This window comes from Delphinapterus leucas, chromosome 17 (assembly GCF_059928025.1).
Source record: "Delphinapterus leucas isolate spDelLeu-1000000601 "Yukka" chromosome 17, BTC_Dleu_Yukka2, whole genome shotgun sequence".
Classification (NCBI taxonomy): domain Eukaryota; kingdom Metazoa; phylum Chordata; class Mammalia; order Artiodactyla; family Monodontidae; genus Delphinapterus; species Delphinapterus leucas.
In genome coordinates this window covers 84,512,872-84,537,281 of record NC_143145.1, presented here as the reverse complement: position 1 = coordinate 84,537,281, position 24,410 = coordinate 84,512,872, and the positions used below count along the sequence as shown (strand labels likewise).

General features: G+C 41.4%; 1 protein-coding gene across 1 annotated transcript in view; it reads left to right on the top strand.

Annotated features, from left to right (window-relative positions):
• The window catches only part of SNTG1 (syntrophin gamma 1), a 460,796-nt gene that overhangs the window by 245,720 nt on the left and 190,666 nt on the right, over positions 1-24,410 (top strand). Inside the window, exons 4-5 of the mRNA XM_089899181.1 lie at positions 15,392-15,445; positions 23,053-23,187. Of these exons, the coding sequence (XP_089755307.1) occupies positions 15,392-15,445; positions 23,053-23,187 (189 nt within the window). The remainder of the gene's footprint in view (positions 1-15,391; positions 15,446-23,052; positions 23,188-24,410) is intronic.

Below are 24,410 nucleotides of genomic sequence, written 5' to 3'. Positions count from 1 at the left end.
CCTGTGGTCCTGTGTTTCTCTTCTGGGACCTTGGTTCCTCCTTCTGACCTTCTGGCTCCGCCCTGTGAGATCTTGGACTTGCCCTCTGGGATCCTGGCTCTGCACTCTGAATCGTACTTCCAGTGTGCCACACCTGACAATTTAAAGTATATATTCTTGATTTATAAGGAACTGAGCATACTGGGTACATATTATATCAGCTAGAAATTGACTTCCATTAGATATTAATTTTGACTTTAGGCTTATTTTCTAATTGTTTTTCAAATTCAGACAAAAGTCAAAGTGTGCAATGACCATGTTTTCTTATATTCATACGAGTTTCCTTTTTAGTATTTCAGTGTTATATTGTGGTACACTTTATTTATATTGATATGCCAGGAATTTCTTTACACAAAATAATGTCTTTTCAAGTAGATTTTTTGGTTGATATTTTTAACCCTTCTTTTATTTTATCTGTATTTGCCTGGCAGCTCTTTCCACTGAGTTAATTCTTACCACCTTTTTTTTTAGTTTAACAATTACATTACCAAATCACATTGTGTTTAATTATTCTGAACACCTGCTATGTACAGGGCACATGCTATGTACAAAATTGAAAAAACAAAACCCTAAACTGTGGGATCCTTGAGAGTGAGAGCACACATTGTTCATCTTTGTATCTCCTGAATCTTTCTAGAGCAAATATGCATTCCTTCCTTCATTCATTACACAGAAGTCTGACATTATGGGCCCTTCAAAGAGCTTTCAATTCAATTACATGGATAAGATATGGAAACGCAAATATTCATATATACATACATACTTTTTTTTAACTTTTCTTTTTTTTTTTTTTTTTTTTTTGCTGTACGCGGGCCTCTCACTGTCGTGGCCTCTCCCGTTGCAGAGCACAGGCTCCGGACGTGCAGGCTCAGCGGCCATGGCTCACGGGCCTAGCCGCTCCGCGGCACATACATACATACTTTTAAATAGGATTGTGGGGAAATAAATCATGCCTGCATTTTCCCATGAGCCTGTGAAAAGCCCTGGCCTCATGAGCCATGGAAATATCTGATATAAAGTTAGGGGATATTTACTTCCACTTCTCAAGAAACATTCTCACCTACCATATGGATGAGATCTGTAGCCAGTTGTTTCTGTAATAATGGAGTTAAGTGCTCTGATGTAAAAGAAAAAAAGAGGTTTCTCTCATTTCTCTCCCCCAAAGCCAACTGGATACATCCTCAAGTAGACATCTTCCTAGGTGAGCTCCCAAGCCTTGTCTTTCTATGTGTTTTCACATTAGGGAGGAATGAGGCCAGGGAACCGGGAGGCATCGCCAGGTCTTGAGAGCCAGAGACAAGGGGTTTACCTGGTCCTTGGAAAGCACATTTGCATCCTACGATGGTAAGGTAAGAACGCAGATTCCTTCCCTCCAAGTCTCAGTGGAGCAAAAGGGTTTTGTGTTTCCTCCGTCTCTCCTCTTGCGGCCTTGCCAGGTTGCTTTGGGCCCGGCCTTCCTGCTGCTGGGATTCCTCCACTGCTGTTTTCTGTCTCACGGTTCTGGAATCGCGCGGGCTGCCACCGTCTGGGGGCTTATTTCTTCCACTCACGTCTGTGAGGGAGCCTGGGGGTGTGGGGGGAGCTGAGGTCAAATGCCCACTCGGTCCCCACCTCGAGGGGACAGATTCGGGTCATTTTGAGCCAGACTTCCAGACTCGTCTGCCCTTCATACCAAAGAAGGAGCAGGGGTCCAGGGCGCACCGCAGTGCTGCCTGGACAGACCAGGGATTTAGAGTCCAAAGGAAGGGTTCAGTTTTACCATAAACATAAATGTGGTGTTATATTGGGCAATTGCTCTACCCTTGAGAGAGAGCCCGTTTCCTCATCTTCACAAGTAGAAAGTAACTCTTACGAGGCTCCATTCAGGTGGTGTTTGCACAGGGCCTGACCCACGCCTGGTTCAAACCTTCAGGGGCCGCGGCAGGACGAGCCAGCCCGGGTCAGCTTCCCAGCCTCGGTGGGCCAAGCATCACCGTCTGAGCTTTGTGCTCCCATCCCATCCACAGTCGGATACGCACGTGTGTGTGCGCTTAGCACACGCACCTCTTCTCCCCAGCAGCCCTCCACCCAGAGCCAGCCTGGAAGCCGCTCTGCTTCAGGATGGGCTTCACCTCCTCGCGGGGATTCCCTCCTTCCCTGGGCTGCCAGCCGCTGGGCAGCCAGGCATGGCCCTTCCCTCGGCAACAGGGCTCAGGGCTCCATCGTGCACAGCCCGCACGGATGGAAGCTGCGTTTCTCCCTCGGGTCTTCTCAGCCAGGACCCCCAGGGGCAGGACTCTGCCCCCAACCTGCTGCACCCCTGCCCCCCCATGCTACCCGGGCAGGTAGGAGCCAATCAGTGTGCTAAGTGCAGCTGCCTTGAAATGGCAGACGAAGTCTACGTACTGCTTCTGAGACATGTTTTCTTACTACTCTGAAGTGATATGCATTCTCAGAGCATCAGGCACATCCATGCTCTAAGGTCGGTTCAGAATTGCATTCCAGAATCAATATAAATGTTCCTTGCGTTTGGGGATGATCACTACTCTTCCCATTCCCAAGATGAATAGATTTTATATTTGCATATTAACATCACTTTCTGTGCAGTAGGCTGACCTCAGGGAAATTGACGAGCCCTGACCCTGGAACAGGTTCCCTGCCCTCATCTCTCGATCATGTCCTGTCAGCACAGTCATGTTTTTCTGCATTTCCAGAGTGATTTTCTCTTGGCACCTACGATATTTTCCAGTACGTTAATAAGTGCTGAGTGACGTGATTTTAAGGAACATCAAGCAATTTAATCTTGTATTCCTTAAAAATTGACAAACTAGGCTTAATAAGAGAAAACCATACAATGAACTCGAAAGCCAACCGTCAGTAATTGCTGGGCTATAGGAGCTGCCACTTCCCTTCGGTTGCCTGGAGCCCTGGTATTTGTGTGTGGTTAGAAACCGTGCTTGCTTCCTCTTTTTTTGTTGTCTCAAGCACTTGCCTGGTCCTTTAAAATCCAAAGCCCGGCCTATCCATACCAGCCTTTTCCAGCTGCCCTGACGTAACGTGAGGCCTCTTTCAAGTATATTCGTTGTGTGCCCGCCACGTGGCAGGCTCCGCCTGTGCTGGGGGCGGGGCTGCTATACTGGCCAGCAGTGGGGGACCCGCCTCCTCAAGGGGCTGTGGGCTAGTTTCAAAAGCACCTTGAACTTGATAGGAACAGAAGTTAGAGAAACCTTGGAGTTGCCGCACAAGCTGTGCTGCTGGTCACTTGCAGTTTGTTTCAGGGATGCTCATATACTCCTGTGTCTGCTTCCTGCTCAGCAGAGCAAGTTTTGTTCTGTTTTGTTTTAACCTCACTCACCTAATGAGGATAAAAGCAAAAGTCAAGACCATTTATCTCCACGTGTCCTCAGGAAACCCTCAAACACAGTAGAAGGGAACCAGTCCCATGTTTGCCTTTGACACACTGAGAGAGAGAAAGGCCATGAAGCCAGGTGGGCGATTCCGGAGACAATTAGCCCAGGACCCCAGTTCACTTTTCAAGATTTCTGATGAGCTTTGCAATGATTTAGGGCTTAGGAAATGCTGACGCAATAATACTACGTTCAACTTTCCTAACTACTTCATTCTTTTAAGAATTCTCCCTGTAATGGTTATGTGGATAATTGAAATCACTGTAATTACGAAATGACACTGCTGGAGGTGTAGAAAGGGTGGTTTACTTCAGCAGTGTTGGGCTAATGCCATGTTATTTTTCACAGATTTCAAATTCAGTCAGTAAATTATAAAAATTACCAACTTCTATGCAGATACAGAAATGTTTTTTAAGCCTCGATTAACTTTTTCAAGTTCAAAACATCAGGTGTGACAATAGAACATTTTCCTGCCAGACATTGGTATTTCCTGTCATTGCACGTGAAGTTGCACACAGTCGGACATCCTTTGTCTCTCAGTATTTAAGAGCTTCGTGTGCTGGCATTACGTGACCTCAGAAGTGCCTTCCCGCCACCCTCCTCGGCCACCATCCACAGACACATCACCCCACGGAGCTGCCACGTCGTGAACTTGATCTGTTCTGCCTTCTTTCCCACTGCAGAAATGTTTCCCTTTCGCCTCTGCTGTCGTAACTGAAGCTGTCAGCTAGTTCCTTCCCTGGGTATGTGAATGTCAAGATTTCCCCAAATAGTCATGCCTTTCACCCTACTCTGTGCTCAGTCTTCATCTGAGTTCACCGCCTTGATCCATGGAGTCGCCCCTGCTGGACAGTGGCTCTGGGTTTCCCACTTTTCTACTCTATTCATACTCTCCGTCCCGGGGCCTGCTCTGCACCTGCTGGACTGGCCAGCATGCAGTTGACACCTGGACAGGGCTGGACCTTACACTGCTCTATGCATCCCGCTTTCTGTGTCTGCATGCTGTAACCTGCTGGCATTTCTGGGGTCCCCAATCCGCTTGCTTTGCATGTTATCACACGATAAAACCCTGACTTAGCTCCAGTTTTTGCATCTCTGTTTCTCTTGTTGCTCCCAGTGTGATAATTTTTTTCAGGAAAGTTTGCTTTGAGCTAATCTTGCATCCGTGATAGTAATGTTTTCCAATCTCAGAGTGATTCTGTGAATCAGTCTAAAATACGACACAAATGTCTAAATGAAATATGAAAACAAATGTGTTCTAAATTAAATGTGTGAAAAAAAAGCCCAGAGTGGTCTGTCAACTTCTCCCATCCTAAACGCTTTTTAAAATATCTTTCAGCATCAAGGGAGTAAATTTTAAGGTAAAAGGCTTCAATATTAAAGATTAAAAATCTTATTTCAAAGTAGTTTTCTAGTTCTTCCTGTTGGCTTCTTTCAGTCCTTGGTCCCAGTTTAAACCTCTGGGCTTTCATTTTCTTACTTCCGCCTCTTCCGCTGTGATGCTTTTTTCTCTCTTTGTACATGAATGTGTTACAGATTTTTCTGACTATATTGTACTCATTTAATTCACTGAATGGTCATGGTAAAAAAAAATAAAACCAGAAAACTTTCCTAGAAATATAAGTCTTTGTGTAGAAGAGATGTTAGGATAAATTAATGATGATTCTAAATCTCAATGAATGTGATAATCAACAGCTATTACTGACTAGTGTTACTATTCACGCAGAAACGCTCAACACACCCCACACAGACATACCATCAGCACTCCAAACCTTTCAGGGTTTCTGCCCATCACACTAAATAGGGCAGCAAACTTGACAGTGATTAATATATACCAGGCAACCCATCATCATTTCCAAAATATCTACTACACAACCATATATAAATGTATATTAATATAATTATATATATATGTATATACACACATATTATATATAATTACATATATTTAATCCCAAACACTTGGATTGCTTAGCATCTACTTGGTAATCCAGTTTTCTATCAACGTCTGGCAGATCACATTTTTTTTTCTTTTTTTCTCTTGGAGAAAAGTACTTATCAGTTTTATTATTACTATGGTACGTTGGTGATATCCTGGAAAGCACCTCTCTTAGGGGCGAGGTGACCTGGGTAAAGGGAAACTTCCTCTGACCCTCTCCAGTGTCTTGGATTTTTTTTTCCCTCCAGCGATTTGCTGGGAACTTCTCCATTGGACCCCCAGACTTCTACAGAGGAACTCTCATCCATGGGTGTTTCTCAAACTTGGTGTTCTTTGGGGGAAAGATGCTAGAAAACTCCTATTCTGCCATCTTTACGATGTGGCTCAGCCTGCAAGCTCTTGAGTCGGGCTCTGCTTTCTGAGGTGAGAACCAGGAGCTCGGGGCTAAGGTTCTTTATTACTCAGTGCTCAGGCGCTGCACTTTGTTCATGGATCTTCTCAGGTCACTCAGTGGACAGTGACACATTCCTGTTTATGGCATTTGGAGTTGGCCTAAGCAGAAGTGTGCCATATTCTGATTTGTATTTGTTACTATGTAAGACATATGTCATTCTCATCAACACTGTTGGACATCCACTGTGTGTGGGCACCCTAATTACCTCTTATATATTCTGACTAAACTCCCCCATTCTCCCGGGGGGGGTGGGGGGTGGAGATCATCAACCTGAGATTATAGTGGATGAACAAACCTAAGGGAACTTAAATAATTTGACAGTTACTTAGACAGCAAGTGAGTGGCCTGAATTCAAACCTAGACCCCCTTTACTACAAAGTTAACATTTCCTTTCAAATATTATGTTTGTACTTTGTCTTTCCAGTTATGAATGTGACATGTGTCTCCTATTTCACACAAACCTAACACTGTGCTTCGATAAATATTTAAGCCACGATAGGAGAAAGAGCTCACGTAGGTTTAATAATATTGAGTTCTATTTCAAATTTGGGCACAAAATTGAGGAATTTTAGAGAATGTATACCACTTTTCTGCACCTCCCTTTCCTCAGTAGTATTCGAGGAGGTTAGATGAAAATGATGGTCAAGGCTATGCTTGTTTTTAACATTTTATTATCTGTTAATCTGATTAGATACTTGATGGATTCATAAATTGAGATAATCTTTAAATGTCTGATCACGAACCGGTTTGTGACATTTACACACTGCTATATTTAAAATGAATAACCGGGCTTCCCTGGTGGCACAGTGGTTGAGAGTCCGCCTGCCGATGCAGGGGACACAGGTTTGTGCCCTGGTCTTGGAAGATCCCGCATGCCGCGGAGCAGCTGGGCCCGTGAGCCATGGCCGCTGAGCCTGCGCACTCAACGGGAGAAGCCACAGCAGTGAGAGGCCCGCGTACCACACACACACACACACACAAATAAAATAAAATGAATAACCAACAAGGACCTACTGTATAGCACAGCGAGCTCTGCTCAATATTATGTGAGAGATTTATTTTCATTATTACCATCATGCAATTATTGTTCCATGTTTTGAACATTATATCTTGCACCTTTTAATAGTATTAATAAATAATAATATTCTTTCTTATAAAATGGAGCTGAATGCACGTGTTCCCTGCTGTGAACCATGATTTTACATATTAGTGTTAAAATACATAGCTTGTCAGGAGAAGAGCTATTTTGATGGTGAAGGACTCTGTGAAAGGGAAGTTGCCAGCGCTATTCTACCATATTTTGACCACCTTTTAGATGCTCTAGACCTCTCTCTTTGATGCTAAAGCCATATATTTCCTTGCGCCAGACTCCTCCTCTGTAGCCTTGCTGATAAGTGTGGTCCAAGAACCGAAGGGCCTTGACTGTCTCTCGGGAGCTTCACCTCCCCCCAGGGATGCGCTAACAGGATCCCAAGGCCATTCCTTTGCACAGTAAATTCTGAGCTGCCTCTCTCTGAAGTACAACTCAACTGCTCTCCTAGGCCTCTTAATGAGTGAAGATTTCTTTTCTTTAAGTTTTGCCATTTTCGAAAAATGATAGAACATTTTTTCCAATTTATGTCAGCCCCTGAATTTTCAATGGCAGCCATTAATATTGTTCCATTTCCCTCTTTAAATTCACAACAGGATTTATGTCAATAGTTGAAAAGGGAAAAGATAAATCACATGTCTGTTAAAATTTGTCATTATTGTTCAAACCAAGGGCTGGATATTAAAACCATGATGATGAAAGTATTGTTCTTACTATAGAAAAATATGGTAATTGTTTTGGAATAACATGGTGATCAAACATTTTCCCCTCAGTATCTAAACATTCAGTTAGTCAGAATATCAGAGTTGTTATTTTTGGAGTGATAGAAAAAGATCTTAATAAGTACCTATGTCTAACAACATTATGTCAGCACTTTCAAATTTATTTAATTGTATTACTAGACTTCGGTGTATTGTTAGCATTTTGTGTGGTCAGTGGCTTATCTTTTGCTCCGATTGCAAAGCCTCTGTGGATGGACAGTGTCGCTGCAATAAGGCGCACAAGGGGTTTGATTTTCTGGCCCCGCTGTGAGGGCCTCTGCCTGGAACACTTCAGGCCCGGAGGGCCACGGGGACCAGAGCAGTTACCTAGGACAGTGGCCTTTAAACGCGGCCTTGCAGAGCTCTGGGCTTGGAGGACTCCTGAGCCAGCTGCATAGGATGTGTCCACGTGGAATGGACCCGGCGCTTGCGGAATTCAGCACTGAGGGTACAGAGAGGGTGGATGAGCTAGAGGTTTGATATAAAGGCGCACGGCTGAAGTGTTGGAGTGGTAAAATCTAGGCACTGTGAAGCCAGCATCTTCATTAATCAAAACTTTGGGGAAAATGGAAGAAAAAAAATTGAGTGTGTAGCAGCATGAATATTGACACCCACTTATATATCCTTTCCTGGTTTTATTTCTGTGCACAGTGACAAGGCTTTACAACTTTGTACATAATTTCACGTATTTTATCCATTTTCTAGATTTGGAGGAGGAGATAAGTTTTGCAAAATAGGCATTCCAGAAATTTTTGGAGGGCTCCCTTTGGCACATATGTCTCTTTCAACATCCTGTTTGTTTCATTTCTGATTTGGTAGGCTTGCAGTGGTATTCATAAATTTCCAGAATTCCTTCTTTTTTTCTAAGTATTAAGTGTTGAAACATCCTTTCTTCTCTTTTTCGTGGAGTATTATCAAAACTCTATAACTAAAAATAAATATTCACTCAGAAATATAAATATCTAGCTAAATAGATTGGGTGAAAATGAGTTAGCATTAAAACGAAATGACTTAAGGACCTGACGTAATTGCCTAAATACACATTTAAGTGCTGTAAAATCAGAGTAGACATTCAGAGTCCCCGTAAGTTATCAAAACATCAATAAGAGATTGGAGTTGTTTCATTTAAAAAAAAATCTCAGAGAGAGACAGAAAATCCCAAAACTTCTTGACAACTTTGCACACAAGCAGAGTAAGCATAGCTGACCAAAACTGATAGAACATTTAGGAAAAAAAAAATTATACATATATATATATATATATATATATATATATACGCTAAAAAGTGCAAAAAATGCCTTCCATAATCTCAAGGCCTGCAAAAAACGGCCTTAAAAGGAGGTCTCTTTCTAAGGGGACCGAGCAAGAGGGGACAGGGGAGTTCTCAGCTGAGGGCTGGGGGCTAGCTGCTGGCCCCTCCCCTGGGACACCCACGCCAGCTCCGCACAGGCTGTCCCTGAAGGGCTGCTTTCCTTGTCCTTGTGTTGCTGCGTGTGGCACTGTGATGAGAAGGATGAAATGTGATGGACGTGCTGTGTTCAATTCCCATTCTCTGCTCCACCAGGAATTTGGACGTGAGGGCAGAGGCTGACCTCTCTCAGACCACAGGAGCTGAGGGCGGCCAGGTGGGTTTCAGGCCCTGTGAAATCACCTCTTAGCTGCTTGGCTTGGCCCTTACAGGAGGCAGAAGCAAACTGCCATCCTGTTTAAGCCACTATTTTGTTGGCATTTTTAAAATAACCAAGCACTCTCTTAACCAATATAGAAAGGGGAACGATGCATACAGACTCGCCCCCAAGGTACCCACCACAGAACGTACAAAGGCATCACGAGAAGATGTGAAAGCGTGTAGAGAGGGTATAGGCTGGGTTTGACTTTGGGATACCCCAAAATATGAAAGATAAATTTTGCATATTTTATAATTTAGCCTGGGGCAAGTTCTATAAATAGACAACATTTTTCCATTCAGTAAACTGAACTGTCATAGTAAGCAGAGTGTGACGGAGACTTTTTTACACTCACTAAAGCATTCTGGAAAGTAACTAAATAATTTAAATCCACGTGTATTTGCACTGATGCTTTCTGTGCTGTCTTACGTAACTACCTGCTCAGGTCTCAGATCCCCACGTGTTGTGGCTTTGGAAAGAAGTTCTCTTTATCTCATCAACCTCGTACCAAATGAAGCATTTTGAGAGAAGTAGTATTTCCACATGCATGAGTCTGACTGTTTGTCTAACTCTGCTTTCCCGGTTTTGGTTATAAAGATGAGGTTTAATCAACAGGATCTGGTGCTATTCTCAACATGATTGACAACAACAGTTGCAGTTAACTTCTTAGTCTTAGGTTTAATCATAGGAGGCAAGACCTTTGCACAGAGGCCAGGTCTGAAGATCCATGACATGTAAGTGGTACTCTGAGGGTACTCGGGAATATCCAGCTCTGCTCTCACTATTCAGGGACCAGGCTGGCACTGTTCCTTGGGTCACATGTGTCATAATGGTAGAAACAGGTTTCCTTAGGCTTGGACTTTTCCATGCTGTGCGGCTTCTCCCTGAGCTGGTCAAGGGGATTCTAAATTGATCAGGAACGTAATAGGTCACATTTATATATTGTGATTCTGTAAACATTAAAGCGAATTTTATCCTTATCCACCCAAGCTACTTATGCATTACTTTTCTCATCTCCATATTTTAAGTGATGAAGTTTTCTAAGAATCATTTTAAGAAATTCATTTTCATAAAAGTTTTATTTTTTCCCTGATAAGACTTATACTAAATACTAATAAATCAGTAAGCTATTTTTCCTTATCCTTGGATATAGAGATGAAAGCTTTTGGAATTGTATATTTGTTATTGCTTTACATTTTAATACAGATTAATTATTTAAAAACAATCATATAGAGAAAGCCCTAAAAATTTCAGTTTTTTTAATTTCTAAGTTATGCAATAAGAACTATGAGAAAAGAACTTCATTTTTTGCAATGAATGTGCCTCTAGGAAAAACAAAAGACATTTTTTGTTTTGTAAGGAAAAAGAAATTCTTTGTAACTTTCCATGAAGGTATTAGTTAATTTATCTTGTTACTAAACCAATTGCAAAAAATCAAGTTCTTTTCTCATAGTTCTTATTGCATAACTTAGAAATACCTAGTATATATTCTGGAGCTTATGTCGTTGGGCTTGCTGGCACTGATTAGTTGTACTTAATGTATTTTCAGAAATACATAGAAACGTGCTGTTTCATTCAGTTATTGTCACACTAATACTGCCTAATGAAACCATAGAATCTCAGTGGCATACAAAACGGTATCAGTTGGGATTCTCCAGATGAACATAACCAGTAGGATACCCATATATCTACATACAAGTATTAAGAGATTCATTTCAACGAGTTGGCTGCCACCATCGCGGGACCTGGAAGTCCAGAGTCTGTAGGATGGGAGGGACTTGGTGCTGCCATCTTGAAGCAGAATTCCATCATCAGAGACATGTCCCAGTTTGCTTTTAAGGCCTTTCAGCTGATGGCATGAGCCCACTGCTCCCCACATTATGTAGAATAATCTCATTTACTTAAAGTCAACTGTTTGTAGATGTTAGCCATAGCTACAGAATACCTCACCGAAGTACCTACATTAGTGTTTGATTCGATTACTTGGTACCGGGTTGAATAACTGGCCTAATCAGGTCAGCACATGAAAACTAACCATCATAGTTCACCCTTGTCAACTTGACATTCACACTCTTCTCCTTAACCTCCCAATAAGGACGGTAAAGTCTTACTTCCAACCGAGGTGAAACAAGTATCCTGCATGCAACCCAGAATAACACGAATCATTTCCTCGGAAGGGAACACTGAGTCCTGAAGTGACGTTCACTCCTCTCCTTGATGTACTGTGACTTGAATGCTGCGATGTAAAAGTCTACATTATTAATAAAACTTATGTTAGATCATAAGAGGATACAAGAAGGAGAAAACAAAGACTTTCATCATCATATTTATAATAAAATAAGGAAGAAATCCTCATACAATTACAGTTCTCATTTCTACAGCTGGACACATGGTTGTAACTAGTATTGAAAACTACCTTCTACTACCTTTGCCCTCAGCAAGCACCTCAGCTAGTCATGGTTCTGTTTAAGGTGGAGGGTTAGCGTAATTTTGACTGGATAAGTGTAATTGTGGTGCTTCCTAACAATGGAATTTTATCCCGATGAAAATAAATGACCTATTGAGCCATGAAATTACATGGACACACCTTAAATGCATATTTCTAAATTTTAAAAGACAGTCTGAAAAGACTCTGTCCTGTGTGATGCCAATTATATGACATTCTGGAAAAATCACAACTGTAGAGACAGTAAAAAGATCATTGGTTGACCAGGGGTTCACAGGGAGGGAAGGAAGTTTGCACAGGTGGAGCACAGGGGATTCTTCAGATCTGTGAAGTGATCTGTGTGATTCTGTAGCGGTGGATGCACGACACTGTGCATTTGTCAAATCCCATGGAAGTTTAAAGCGCAGAGTCAACTTGATGTATGAAAATTTTTAAAAACTTCTTAGGGGATCAGGAGACCCTATTATGGCAAAGAATCTAACTGTAATACAAGGCCTGAAATAATCTCACTGAAATGGGGGAGGAGAAAAGGGGTTCACACTCATCATTTTGGAAATGAGTGCAGCTTGTAGTATTAAAGGCAAAATAAACTGTGCTCTAGTGGATAAAATTGTTTCCCACAGGGATATGTGTTAACAGTTCCTGTGTGGCTGTCCCCGTACGCTGGGGCTGAACAACTAGGTAAGTGAACGGTGGGTCCCTGCGGGAGTGGGAATCTACAGACAGACAAGGGGAGAAATTAGGAAGGTCCATGTAGTCATGTGTTAGAGACGCAACATCGCTAAGAGCTTATGGTTAGCTTAACAAAGATACAGATGCTTATGCATGGAAACCTTTATAAATGCGTGCGTTCCAACACGGGTTATCATATGCACATATATTCCTTGCTCTGTCAGCTGAGAGGTCCTAAGTAAATGATTGGATAAATAAATAAATGGGGAAGAATAGATGTATCTCCTGTCTAGAGCGATTCCAAATAATCCCTGTAGATACTCAACCCTCAAGGAGGAGAAGCACAACTCCGCACCCTTTAAGCGTGGGCTGTTTATAGTGACTTGTCTCTAGAGAGTGCAGTGTGGAGAGTGGGACCGAGAGGAACTTATGGTGAGAAACCTGATAAACGTCATCTCAGCCAGACCATCAAGGTCGGCCTCAGCAGCAGGGATAAGGCGTGCTGACTGTGATTCTCTGACGTGAGGTGGTAAAGTGGCATTTATCTCTGGTCTTCCTCTCCAGAACCCATGACCCCACTACAGTCATGAGAAAAACGTCAGAATAATCCCAATGGAAGAACATTCTACCAATTACCAATAATCCTCAAAACTGCCAAGGTCATTAAAAAAAAGGAAAGTCTGAGAAATGGTCATAGCTGAGAGGAGCGTGATGAGACACGGTGATTAAATATAATGTGGCATCTGGGATGGGATCCTGGAAACTACAGAGGACACTGGGGGGTGAAAACAAGGAAATTTCAAAGAAGTAGGGCCTTAACAATAAGATCACAGTACTGGTTCATTAGCTGTAACAGTGTTACACACCATGTGCCATACTAAGGCATGGTGTGCATAAATGTAAGATGTGAATAATAGAGGGAAAGGCATGTGGGGTATGTGGGAACCCTCTGTGCTATTTTCACAATGTTTCTGTAAATCTAAAACCACTCTAACATAAAACTTTGTACAGAAAAGGTCTCAGAAATTTTTAAATGTATAAAATACAACTTTTATTCCAGTTTTTAAATTTATAATCACTGAAAGCAGTTTTATGATAGCTATGAAATTTATGTTACTTAATAATTAAATTGCTTTGCATATTACATTAATTCTTTTTCTGAATAAATACCTGATATTATTACCAGACATTTTCATGAAAGCCAATGGAAAGTTAAGAAAACAAGGAAGATGTGTTAAAAATGGTAGAAGGCATGGATACACCCCCTACTCAAATAGAGATTGAGTTTAGATGGTGGTTAAATACCTTCATGTCTATTTTCTCTGGTTGCACTTAGTAGCAGGGAATTGATTCTAGAGACACCGTGTTTTTATGTAATCAATAAATACTGAAATTCTCCTACTTTTATAGAAAAGGAATAGCTTCATGTCAGAGTTGGCGATAAGTAGATATTTGCAGTTCTTTCAAATACAATCTTAAGAGCAATTTTGAAAAATAATAGTTAAACTAATGGCAAATTTCTCACGGACACTAAATAAATAGTTCATATCATCAGGTTATAATTTCAACATCAAATTGCCCTTTTATTTGCTAATGATTTGTTCTTACTTAACTTTACTAAAATCAGCCTCCTTACGCTTTCCAGTCACACCAAAGCAGGCTCACAGCCCACAAGACTTATTTATGGAAAATAGTGTATTATGTGGCTTGTTCAGTTACTACCGAAAATGGTCAATCTCTTTTCTTTCAAAGGCAACAGTAATAATCCAGTGACAACGTACTCCATTCCACTCACACTTGATCAAGTGTTCATCAGTCTCACACAACAGAAAATGACAAAGAGGACAAGATAGTTTACTGTCCCCAAAGCTGAGAGGAGCAGTTGTTTGAGGTGTATAAAGTCTTCTATTTCGGAATTCACCATTCATTTTACTTGGGAGTCTTATTTACCTAAACTGTTAGATTTTGGCTCCGCACTTTTTATACTGACAGGATGTCAATTTTCTATGACAACCCTTAGTTTTATTAAGTTCATCACATAATTAAAACAAAACTCTCCAAAAGCATTTAAAATCAAACAAGATATATGCATTTATGTGCATTTAAGTCTATGCCTGTCATTTAGAAATTACAGTGACCACTAAATGAATCTGTATTAGGTATTTCATACGTTGATTTATCTTTATATTATTCACCCTGATAAATAGCTTGCTTTCTTAGATCACTCTGTTTGTGAATTACATTTTAAGTTCCGGAGAGAATTACTCATGCATGTAGCTTTTTTTTTTTTTGCGGTACGCGGGCCTCTCACTGTTGTGGCCTCTCCCATTGTGGAGTACAGGCTCCGGACGCACAGGCTCAGCGGCCATGGCTCACGGGCCCAGCCGCTCCGCGGCATGTGGGATCTTCCCGGACCAGGGCACGAACCCGTGTCCCCTGCATCGGCAGGCGGACTCTCAACCACTGCGCCACCAGGGAAGCCCATGCATGTAGCTTTTTAATTAAAAGGAGAAAGATTAGTCAACCTTTTATCAAGAGATAACCACATGAAAGGCAACTTTTAATTACTCCTTTTGAAGTTTCTTCCCCAGTTGCCAAGTGGGGTTTCACAGTGGATGCAGGGATGAGCCAGCCCCTGAGCGGCAGGCTGATCCCGCCCTGGATCCCATCCGGATGCTGAGTGGAGGGAGAGGGCCCTGGAAATGCACATCCTCGGCCCGCGGAACCATGGCCGTAGGGTTATTCTTCACAGAAGCTGGAGCTGAAGACGTTTCATCTCCTCCTGCCGTCTCTTCATTGTCCCCTGGGAGCTCTTGTCCTTACAGGTGGCTGTAAACAGTTTGCCTGCCGGCTCCGCTGCCTAATTTATTGTACTTCGTTACGGCCTCCTCTCTGCCCCTCGATGCTGTGCTTGATGGCCTTTCTCTGTCTTTTCAGACGACATCCTCTGCGGTGCCGCAGCACATGGATTTCAGGACTACCTGTGAGGAGGTAGGTCGCATGCCTTCCGTTTTTGATGAGGGGAAACGGGTGATAGGGAACGCTGGGCCCTCCCTTACGTATTTACGTGGAAAATGGCTTTCCACAGAGGGACGGGTGATGGGCCCACGGTGTTTCCAGAGCACGAGCTGTCTCTGCAAGACTGGAAAGGGCTCACAGGCCTGGGGAAGCCGCGGGATTTCAGTCTTCCTTCAAGAAGACTGGCGCATGTTTCATTGGACTGAATTGTCTCTCCCCACAAACTACGCGCTGAATGCTTCAGCTAGTGAAAGAGCTGGAACTAATTCTTTTCACATAAATGGTTATAAATTAGAAGACATCTAAGGTCTCTTTCAGCACTAAAAGCCTTTGATTTTATGATTCCCATACTCTTTAAGTATTTCAGTATTAAGTATTGATGTGTGGCGACTCTCTGTAGAGCTGTCATCACATTCGGTGTGAGTGGAAGTGATGCATTCATTGCTCTTGAAGGATGTTAAAGGCCATCCATTCAAGTGTGCAGTCAACAGTGCATGGACTTGGGGCTCCAGGAATGCAGCTCCTCTATTTTAGGAAGAAAGATTATCTTTCCAGGCAACACTCAAAGCATTGTCTTTTCACTCTTTAGGCAAAATGCAAATATTCATATGTTAAGATATTTCATATTTGCTTAAAAGGTTTAAAATATTTTAGTATGTATAAATAACCCAAGAAAGAAACAGCCATAACTAGATTACCTATAATAAAGTTTAAAAAACCTTCAGTATTAACATTTGTCAAAATTGTTCTTTTAATGAAATGTCATGTATTATATTTCTTGCAAAAATATCTTTTAAAAAATATTTGTCACAGTAGGTTCAATTTTAGGTTGTTCAGAAAAAATAATAAATTACTTTCATTCCTTCAATACTTATGCTTATTTTTTATTTTTTTATTTTCAAAGTTTAAGTATGGTAATACTTTTTAAAATCCTTTATACATGCTAGCACTTTTCAAATTATATTATATTATAGCTATTTGTTTACAAACCTCTCTCACATGCTACCCTGAATATTATGAGGTCAGAATGTGTAACTTATTCATCTTTTAATTCAGTCCCTTTCAAAGGTTCATACTTAAAAAAAAAAAAATACTGTTTTCCGAGCTTACACTTAGAAGCATAAATTTTAAGTGTGTCATTTCTGGTTGTAAATACAGTACGTGTTATCATACTGTTAATTTTGTATGATGTAGTAAACCTACAGTTTCTTGTAAAGTTTTATCTTACGTTTTGGGTGGTAAAGCACCCATCAATCTGAATGGATATTTGTGTGAATGAGACAACGTGACACACATTGGAGACGCATGTGGTAGAGACTGGACAGTGACCAATGTTTCTAACACATGGTTCACCTTGGACGTGAGAGGCTGTATAAGATTGATTTCCCAGACCGTTTCTTACACAAAATGTTTTGATTCATTGATTTGAAACATACATCAAATTCTGTCCAAGGTTCAGCTGTTTTTTATAATGGTGACGCCGTTGAGGTCCTCTTACCCTTACTTCTGTAATAGATGTTCTTTGCTCTCCGGCAATGATCCCTTGAGGATCTCACCATTTCAACGCTGCCAGCGTGGAGCAGACCTTCTCAGAACTGTCAGAGCAGTTCCCGCGTGTCTGCCACATGCTGGCTGGACTGGAAGTGATGCAGGACTCTATGGTGCCCTGAGGATGATCGAATCGCCCTGAAGATGGACCGGAATCAAAGAGTTTGCCAGAAATTCACAGTCTTAGAACGTTTAAGTGGACCTGCACCTTAAAGACAATTTAGCTTAACTCTGCCACTTTGCAGATGAGCAAATGGAGAGGTTTTACGAGAATGCTGAGTGACATTTAATGAATTAGGTAAAAGCAAAACCATAATGTATAGCTTGGAATGCCTGAGTCTAATTTTGGGCCTCTTTCTTAAGTACTACATTGCTGAAAATTATATCAAAGATACATTAAATGAAACTTGTTTTCTCTTGACTGATAATAAACTACTAAGGATGAAAATTTGATATCCACGTCCATCAGACAGATCCAGATAGAATATTACCACGCAGATGCCAAAAGTCTCTTCTTTGTGAAGGAATAGAAGTGTAGCTAGATAAGTTTCATTTAAACATCTTAATTATCTAATACAGACTTTTTTTTTAAAGGAGGGTTATTTATTGTTTAAAAAATTCTTCTCTTAAAAAGAAAATGTTGTAATTATTTTAAAGTAATTGGGATTCAAAAGTATGACAAGAAACAAAAATGAAGAGAGAGAATACAATCAGGACAAATGCAAAACCCACGTTATAGAAGAAAATGTGTGTGCGTACCCAGGCAAAAGTACTGACCTCTCCACGTTTAAAAGTGTCGTCAGGGGCTTCCCTGGTGGCGCAGTGGTTGAGAGTCTGCCTGCCGAGGCAGGGGACACGGGTTCGTGCCCCGGTCCGGGAAGATCCCACATGCCGCCGAGCAGCTGGGCCCGTGAGCCATGGCCGCTGAGCCTGCGCGTCCGGAGCCTGTGCTCCGCAACGGGAGAGGCCACAGCAGTGAGAGGCCCGTGTACCGCAAAAAAAAAAAAACCTATGTGTTCCAGTAAACCAATATTCTATCTTTAGTGTGGGTTTTCCTCATTGTTCACTTTCATATCCACATTCTTTAAAATAGGATCACATCTAGTTGTGTGAGTATGAAAATACATATTTCTCTATAACATATTTAATAGTTGAATAATTCATGCACACTTATAATTTAGTCTCATATAATAACATATAATCTGTGACTATGATTCAATCAACAAATATTGAAAATCCCAGTATGAATAAAAGACTGTACTAGGTCCTATAGATTAATAATCCTTAAAAATGAAAAGAGTAATAACTTATTAAGATTTTCTTTAGATAACAGCATATAAGGTGAAGTCAGATGATGTGACACGGAACTAAATGTCATGGAAGTCACTACATGTCATGCCTAAATACCCGATTAACTGTTAGGTGAATGTATTTATTCAATGAAAGCCCTGAGTTCCAAATGTTAAGGACTCATCTTTGGATGGAACGGTCTCTGAAGATTGCAAGGAGATACGAGTTTTGTACAAGTGCTTGAAAAGTGGCTGGAATTTAGCTAAGGAGGAGGCCAGGTAAGACGCCATCCCAGCAGGCAAAGGAAAGGGTAAAATGCAGTTTGAAACATCTTGTGTGAAACAGCATTTAGTGCACTGCTACTACAAGATGGTACAGTATAAGGAACTACATGTCACTTACAACTAGAGGCTCACAGGACAGGTTAAATTAGATTTGGCAATCAAAATACAGAAATATGAGGATTCCTACAAGACTATCGTGCATAGAATGGTCTCTGCCTAGTTTCTTGCAGTTTATTATATCTGATATTGCAAATTCCACACTTCAGGGTTAAAGGAGCACAGATATTAAAGTTCCATGAAAACACAATTTGTGTTCTTTCAAGGACTAGAACCTAAATTAAAGAGGTCTTAACTTTCAAGTAGAAAGTGGGTGACAGTCTACTTTTCAAACTTCCAAAGGTACTTGGTTTATACAAAGCATACATTCTTAATAAGTTTACATGTGAGGTTTGTTTTTAAAACAAAGAGTAAATCCATGGAAATTCTTGAACACACTTCATTGATTCACAGAAAACAAGTCAATGACTAGATGTTTAAACATATTGCCTTTTAAGTAATTAAGAGGTATTGCCTTTTAATATTCCTCTAAGCAAATAGTCTTCAGTGTGGGTTTTGCAAAATCCAGCTGCAATGTAGGATCATCCATCAGGGACAGGAAAACAGCCTTTGAATGTATTTATCACTTTTCAAGTTTTACGTATGTTTTATAATTATGTAATATATTTGTATGTTATATGTAGCACATGCATTTCCTCACTCATGCGTGATGCATCCCCAGTTAAAAAAGTCTGAAGACAAATGACTGTTATGTTAGTAAAGAAAAAGAAGCTGAGTGCAGGTCTTAAGTTTATACTAAAATGTGGGATTGATCATTATTGATTGATTTTTTTTATTTTTTGAACAATCTGGGTCCACAGATCTGTAAAGACTTTGCAGCCCTCAGTGTTTTAGTTTGTGCCGCACCGGCGGCCACACTCAGTGTCCTGTTGCCCGTTCTCACCCCTGTAGCAGTCCATGGGGGATGAGCCCACGTGGGTCAAGCCTCTCCCGGTATCCGCTAGTGTCCTGTGCTCCCTCAGCAGCCTAGCTTTGGCAGCAAAAGCATCCGTCAGGCCCACAGTGGTTTCTGTCTCATTTTTCCCTCACTGGCCATCGCTCTGATCCATGAAGAATGGCTGGTTCAAGATGGTGTCCTTCTCAGAACTCTCTGCACTCCCATAAGGAGATGCTTGGTAACCAAAGTGCTACCTGGTGAGAGACACGGATAGCCTTGTCCTCGTGTGTGGGAAGACTGGGGGAGGCATCCCCTCAAAGACCTCTGCATGAGGGGACCAGGGCCAGGGGATAAGAGCCTGGAGCCTGGAAGCCCGGGTTCAAATCCTGACTCACCCATCTCCGCGCCTCTGCTGCCCTGGGTTATCAGAGCCAAGGGCATTAATACTTCAGGGCGCACAGCCCGCCTTCACAGTGGTGATGCCAGTCCAGCGGTGCTGCTCTGAGCTGGGGGGCGCCCCAAATGGACTTTACCCCTCTTCTTCCAGCTACTGTAGCAGCTCCGGGTCTGAGCCAGTTGCTTCCCGTCCCCAGAGTTTCCTGCGCAAGGTTTATGTTTCTGCAACAGTAACTATGTTCTCACTTCCCCAACCCCCATCCATCTTCTCTGCTGTAAGAAATACATTCGTAAGACCTAACTCTAAACGTTTATGTTATTTCACTGCTCTTAGGTTCCTCCATGGCACCTCCCGCCTGTTCACACGCTGGGCACACCATACAGGGGCCTGACCGCCCCGCCCCCTGCCCTTCTGCTGCGGCCCCTCCCACATACCATGGGCTCGGCCTCGGGGCTGCGTTCTCCATCATCCAGGGAGCATGCATTCTCATGCTTCTGTATGTTCACTCAAGTTTTTCCCTTTTGGATGAAATTACTTTTGCCTTCTCTAATTATTGTTTTCTTGATTTATTTTTTCAAGACAAGCCACACATTCTTCTATCTACAGAGCCTCCTCTAATGCCCCTTCTCTCATGAATAGTTAAGTCCCTCCTCTATGTTGCTCCTGTATCAAGTGCTCCAATATCATACTGCATGTTATTTATACATGTACATTTTTAGAAGTAGGAATACTCTGAGGCCAAAGGTGATTGTCTAATTCATGTCTGACTCACTGTTAACGTTACACAGTATTGGCAAAGTGGATGTGTGTGTCGGATTTTTAATGTATTTTCGTGTCCATAGGCTGAATTTTCGTAATAGAAAAAATGTAGCATCTGTAATGCCTGGAAAATGTATTTTAATGTGAATGTGTTGTTAGCTTCATTATCTCTCAGCTTGTTATTTTCTCCAAACAGCTATGTATTGGTGTATACATATATATATATATATTCTAACAAAAAGTTGCCTCATTCTTTATTTTCCTTCAGTCTTGTCCTCTGAAGAGTCAAGCATGGGCTCCAAGTCTGTGTTCTGTTTTCCAGACAATCATCTAATAGTTAGGGGACATTTCACACATTACTTGAGTGAATGGAGCTTTGACCATATCAGAAATGTGATGAGAGAAACCTCATAGCTGTGTTTTAGTTCCTCAAACTTTCCCTGGCAATCTTTGCGATCTCTTTGATGTGTAACAATAATGTATTTATGGGATCTCAGGGAAAAACCCCTCTTTCATCCACAAGTTGAGACAGGGCTTTATTTGTGATTGCCAGCTATTCCATTACACTTCTGGGGAAAAAATGGCTTGGAATGTACTGTACATCTAAAAATCAGCAAATGTGCCCAATTTTGTTCCCTTAGCTTTGATATTATCTCCTGCCCCTCTCTCCCCTGCATCTCAGAAGTCCTGATGTTGGCCCCTGGCCAAGATCACCTTGTAAGCATGAGAGACTTTTCCATGTGAAAAATGTACAAAAATTGTGTCTGTATTAAGGAAAATATAATTTGCTTTTGCTGACATTCTTTTGTCCTTTAGACATACGCACTTGAGTTAAGCTCTGTGGTAGATTAATGGATGCGATTTAGGGGCCCCAGCTATGCATAGCCTCAGAGGAGGGACTGATGCCATCATGGCTCCTGGAAAAGCTTGTTTTTCCTTAAAAGATATTATAACACTTACAAAATAATTACAGACCAATTTAACATTGTGTATAGTAGAGGGTATAATGGTATGTATTTTCACATGGGAAAAAGCAATTTACAGAAAGAGTTATCTCTGGAAGTTGCGATATCTAAGTATATTCTCATCAACATTATGGAACATTCTTTTAAAGAAACAAACCCCTAGCAATCCACATCTAATTTATATTCCAAGGGAAAGAAAGTCTCATATTATTTGTCTGGAATTTTGTGCTCATTACATAGTAAGGGTAAAAATGTATTTCTATGTACTTCTCCCTTTATCCAAATTAAGAATGGCTCAATGGTTATTAAATGAAAATGTAATTTCCAAGGTAGTCATTGTTTTTGTTGACTTTTTAGTTCAGAGTAGCAGCCAGCGATTATATTCTGTTTCAAAAGAATTTCCATTTGCATCTCTGATAAATGAGACCATAAAGTGCCCTTGCTAAGGAGAATATTTCCATTTATCTGGCAAATATTATAACGCTGACCTGCTTCAGGAGGGATGAGATGTGTGGACTCCCTCTGTGATCACTAAGCTGATGGTTTAAAGCCATGCAGTACAAGTTTGGAAATATTCACAGGCTGTTTCCACAATTCCCGGAAATGTGTGAAGCAAAAACAGTGGAAAGGGAATCAAAAATCTTGGGTCTCAAGCCAGGCTGTGTCTTAATTAGCTGTGTTAATTCAAGCCGTTCTTCACCTCTTCATCCTGGTTCCCTCCTCTGTACAAGGTGCATGTGTGCTGGTGAATGGGTTGATCAAATAGTGGAGGGTAGAGAAGATAAGAAGGTATGTTTTTACAGGTTTAAAATTCTGTGAGAAAGACAGTAAGTAGATGAGTGGTTGCCTAGGACTGGGTGTGGGAGGATGGAGAGATGGGAATATTAGGTTTCTTTACAGAGTGATCAAAATGGTCAAAAATTGGTTATAGCGATGGCTGCATATTGCTACACTAAAAACATTGAACACTTTAAAGCGTTGAATTGTATACAGTGTGAACAATAGCATCTCAATAAAACCATTATGAAATTTATATTGATTGTAAGTATTAAACAAAACTTTCACTATTTTTAAAATATACTGTAAAACTGTAATCCTTACTTTCCAAATCTTTGTGGGGATTTTCTCACATAATCTCTATTATCTGAGGTCTACTTTATGTGAAAAGGTTATACTTTTCTGTGTACCTGTATTAAGTTTCAGACTCATCAGAGTGCATTTTCCCTAGCTTTCAGATGTTATTCATCATGTTTTGCTATAAATAAGCCATAAAATTATAATCTATAAACTAAGTATAATTCTTTTCTCTGTTTTGCTTTCTTTTTTTTTTTTTCTGTCTGAAGACAAAGACAGGGATTTGTTTGCTGCAGGATGGTAATCCGGAGCCTTTCAAAGTGCGGCTACACCTGGCCAAAGATATTCTGATGATCCAGGAACAGGATGTGATATGTGTGTCTGGTGAGCCTTTCTATTCTGGTGTAAGTAGCTCTTCCTTCCCTTGAAGTTTTCTGGGTTTTTTTTTTATTGTTGCTGTTAATAAAAATGTCTATTCACAGAACATACTTAATATTCTTTCTCTTACTTTCAGAGCCAGTAATTTTTGTTTTCAGTATTAGTAAGCAGTGTCCTTGTATAAGGACTTGTACTTGGGTCCAAAGGCGTACAGTGGGCCCGTCTCCAGCTCGGTGTCTCATTGACTCTGAGTTGTCATTATGTGACTAGAGTGATACTTGTATTTGTAATCACGAGAGGGTGGGTTCTACACTTCAACACCGAGGACTAAATGAGAACAGTGAGTGGCAGGTTCCCTGCCCTGATGGCATCTTGCATCACAGTGAACCTTCAGAGGTGGTGCAAAGGTGGAGCCCACCTCTTGGCATCGGAGAAGCAGGAGGCTTTAGGTAGTGGTCCCGGAACTCAGTGGCAAGGCTTCTCCCCAGGGGATTGTGCATGAATAATTCTGTGGGCCTCCTCGATAGAATCAAGCTAGGTGCTGTAGCAAGCTCTGTCTGTGCTCTAAACAGTTAACGTATGACCCTGATGCTAATCCAGTCTCTGAAGGAGCCATAAGTTGTCTCAGAACCCATCGGTCTGCTCCCTGGTGCTGAAGTGCAGCTCTGGAGGACATCCTTAGGTGTGTTAAATAACAAAATTTTAACTGAGCAGATTTAAAGATCTAATTAGCTTTGTGCAGTGATCCATGAATCGGGCAGCATCCCATCTGCCAAGCTGTTTAAAAGAAGAGGTTTTCAAAGGGAGAAAGGGGGCAGAAAAAGGAAATTTTTCCCAAAGAATGTCTTGTTTCAGTGGAGGTTGTCCTCCTAAGGGGAAAAGATGGGGTCTGTGAGGGCAGGAGGTTTACTCACTAGTGTTGACCAGGGAATTCCAAGTTGACTGGTTAAAGGTGACGGTCCTGGGAGAGGCTGAAACTTCAGTTAGGTTAAGTATTAAGATTCAGTCTGGTGACGTGCTCCTAACACAAGTGATTCCATCTTGGGCCTATTTTCTCTTTTTAAACAATTTTCCCTTTTGCTCAGACTCTCAGCTTCTCTGAGAGATGTGATCAAAATGTAAGGCATGAGCGCCACGCTCAGCTACTGCTCTGAAGCTCTCGTGGTTTTATCTGATCCTCTGTGTGGTATCGACAGGGCATGCTGTTTGGTTTAATCCCTGGGACATTCACGGCTTCGGGTTCACAATA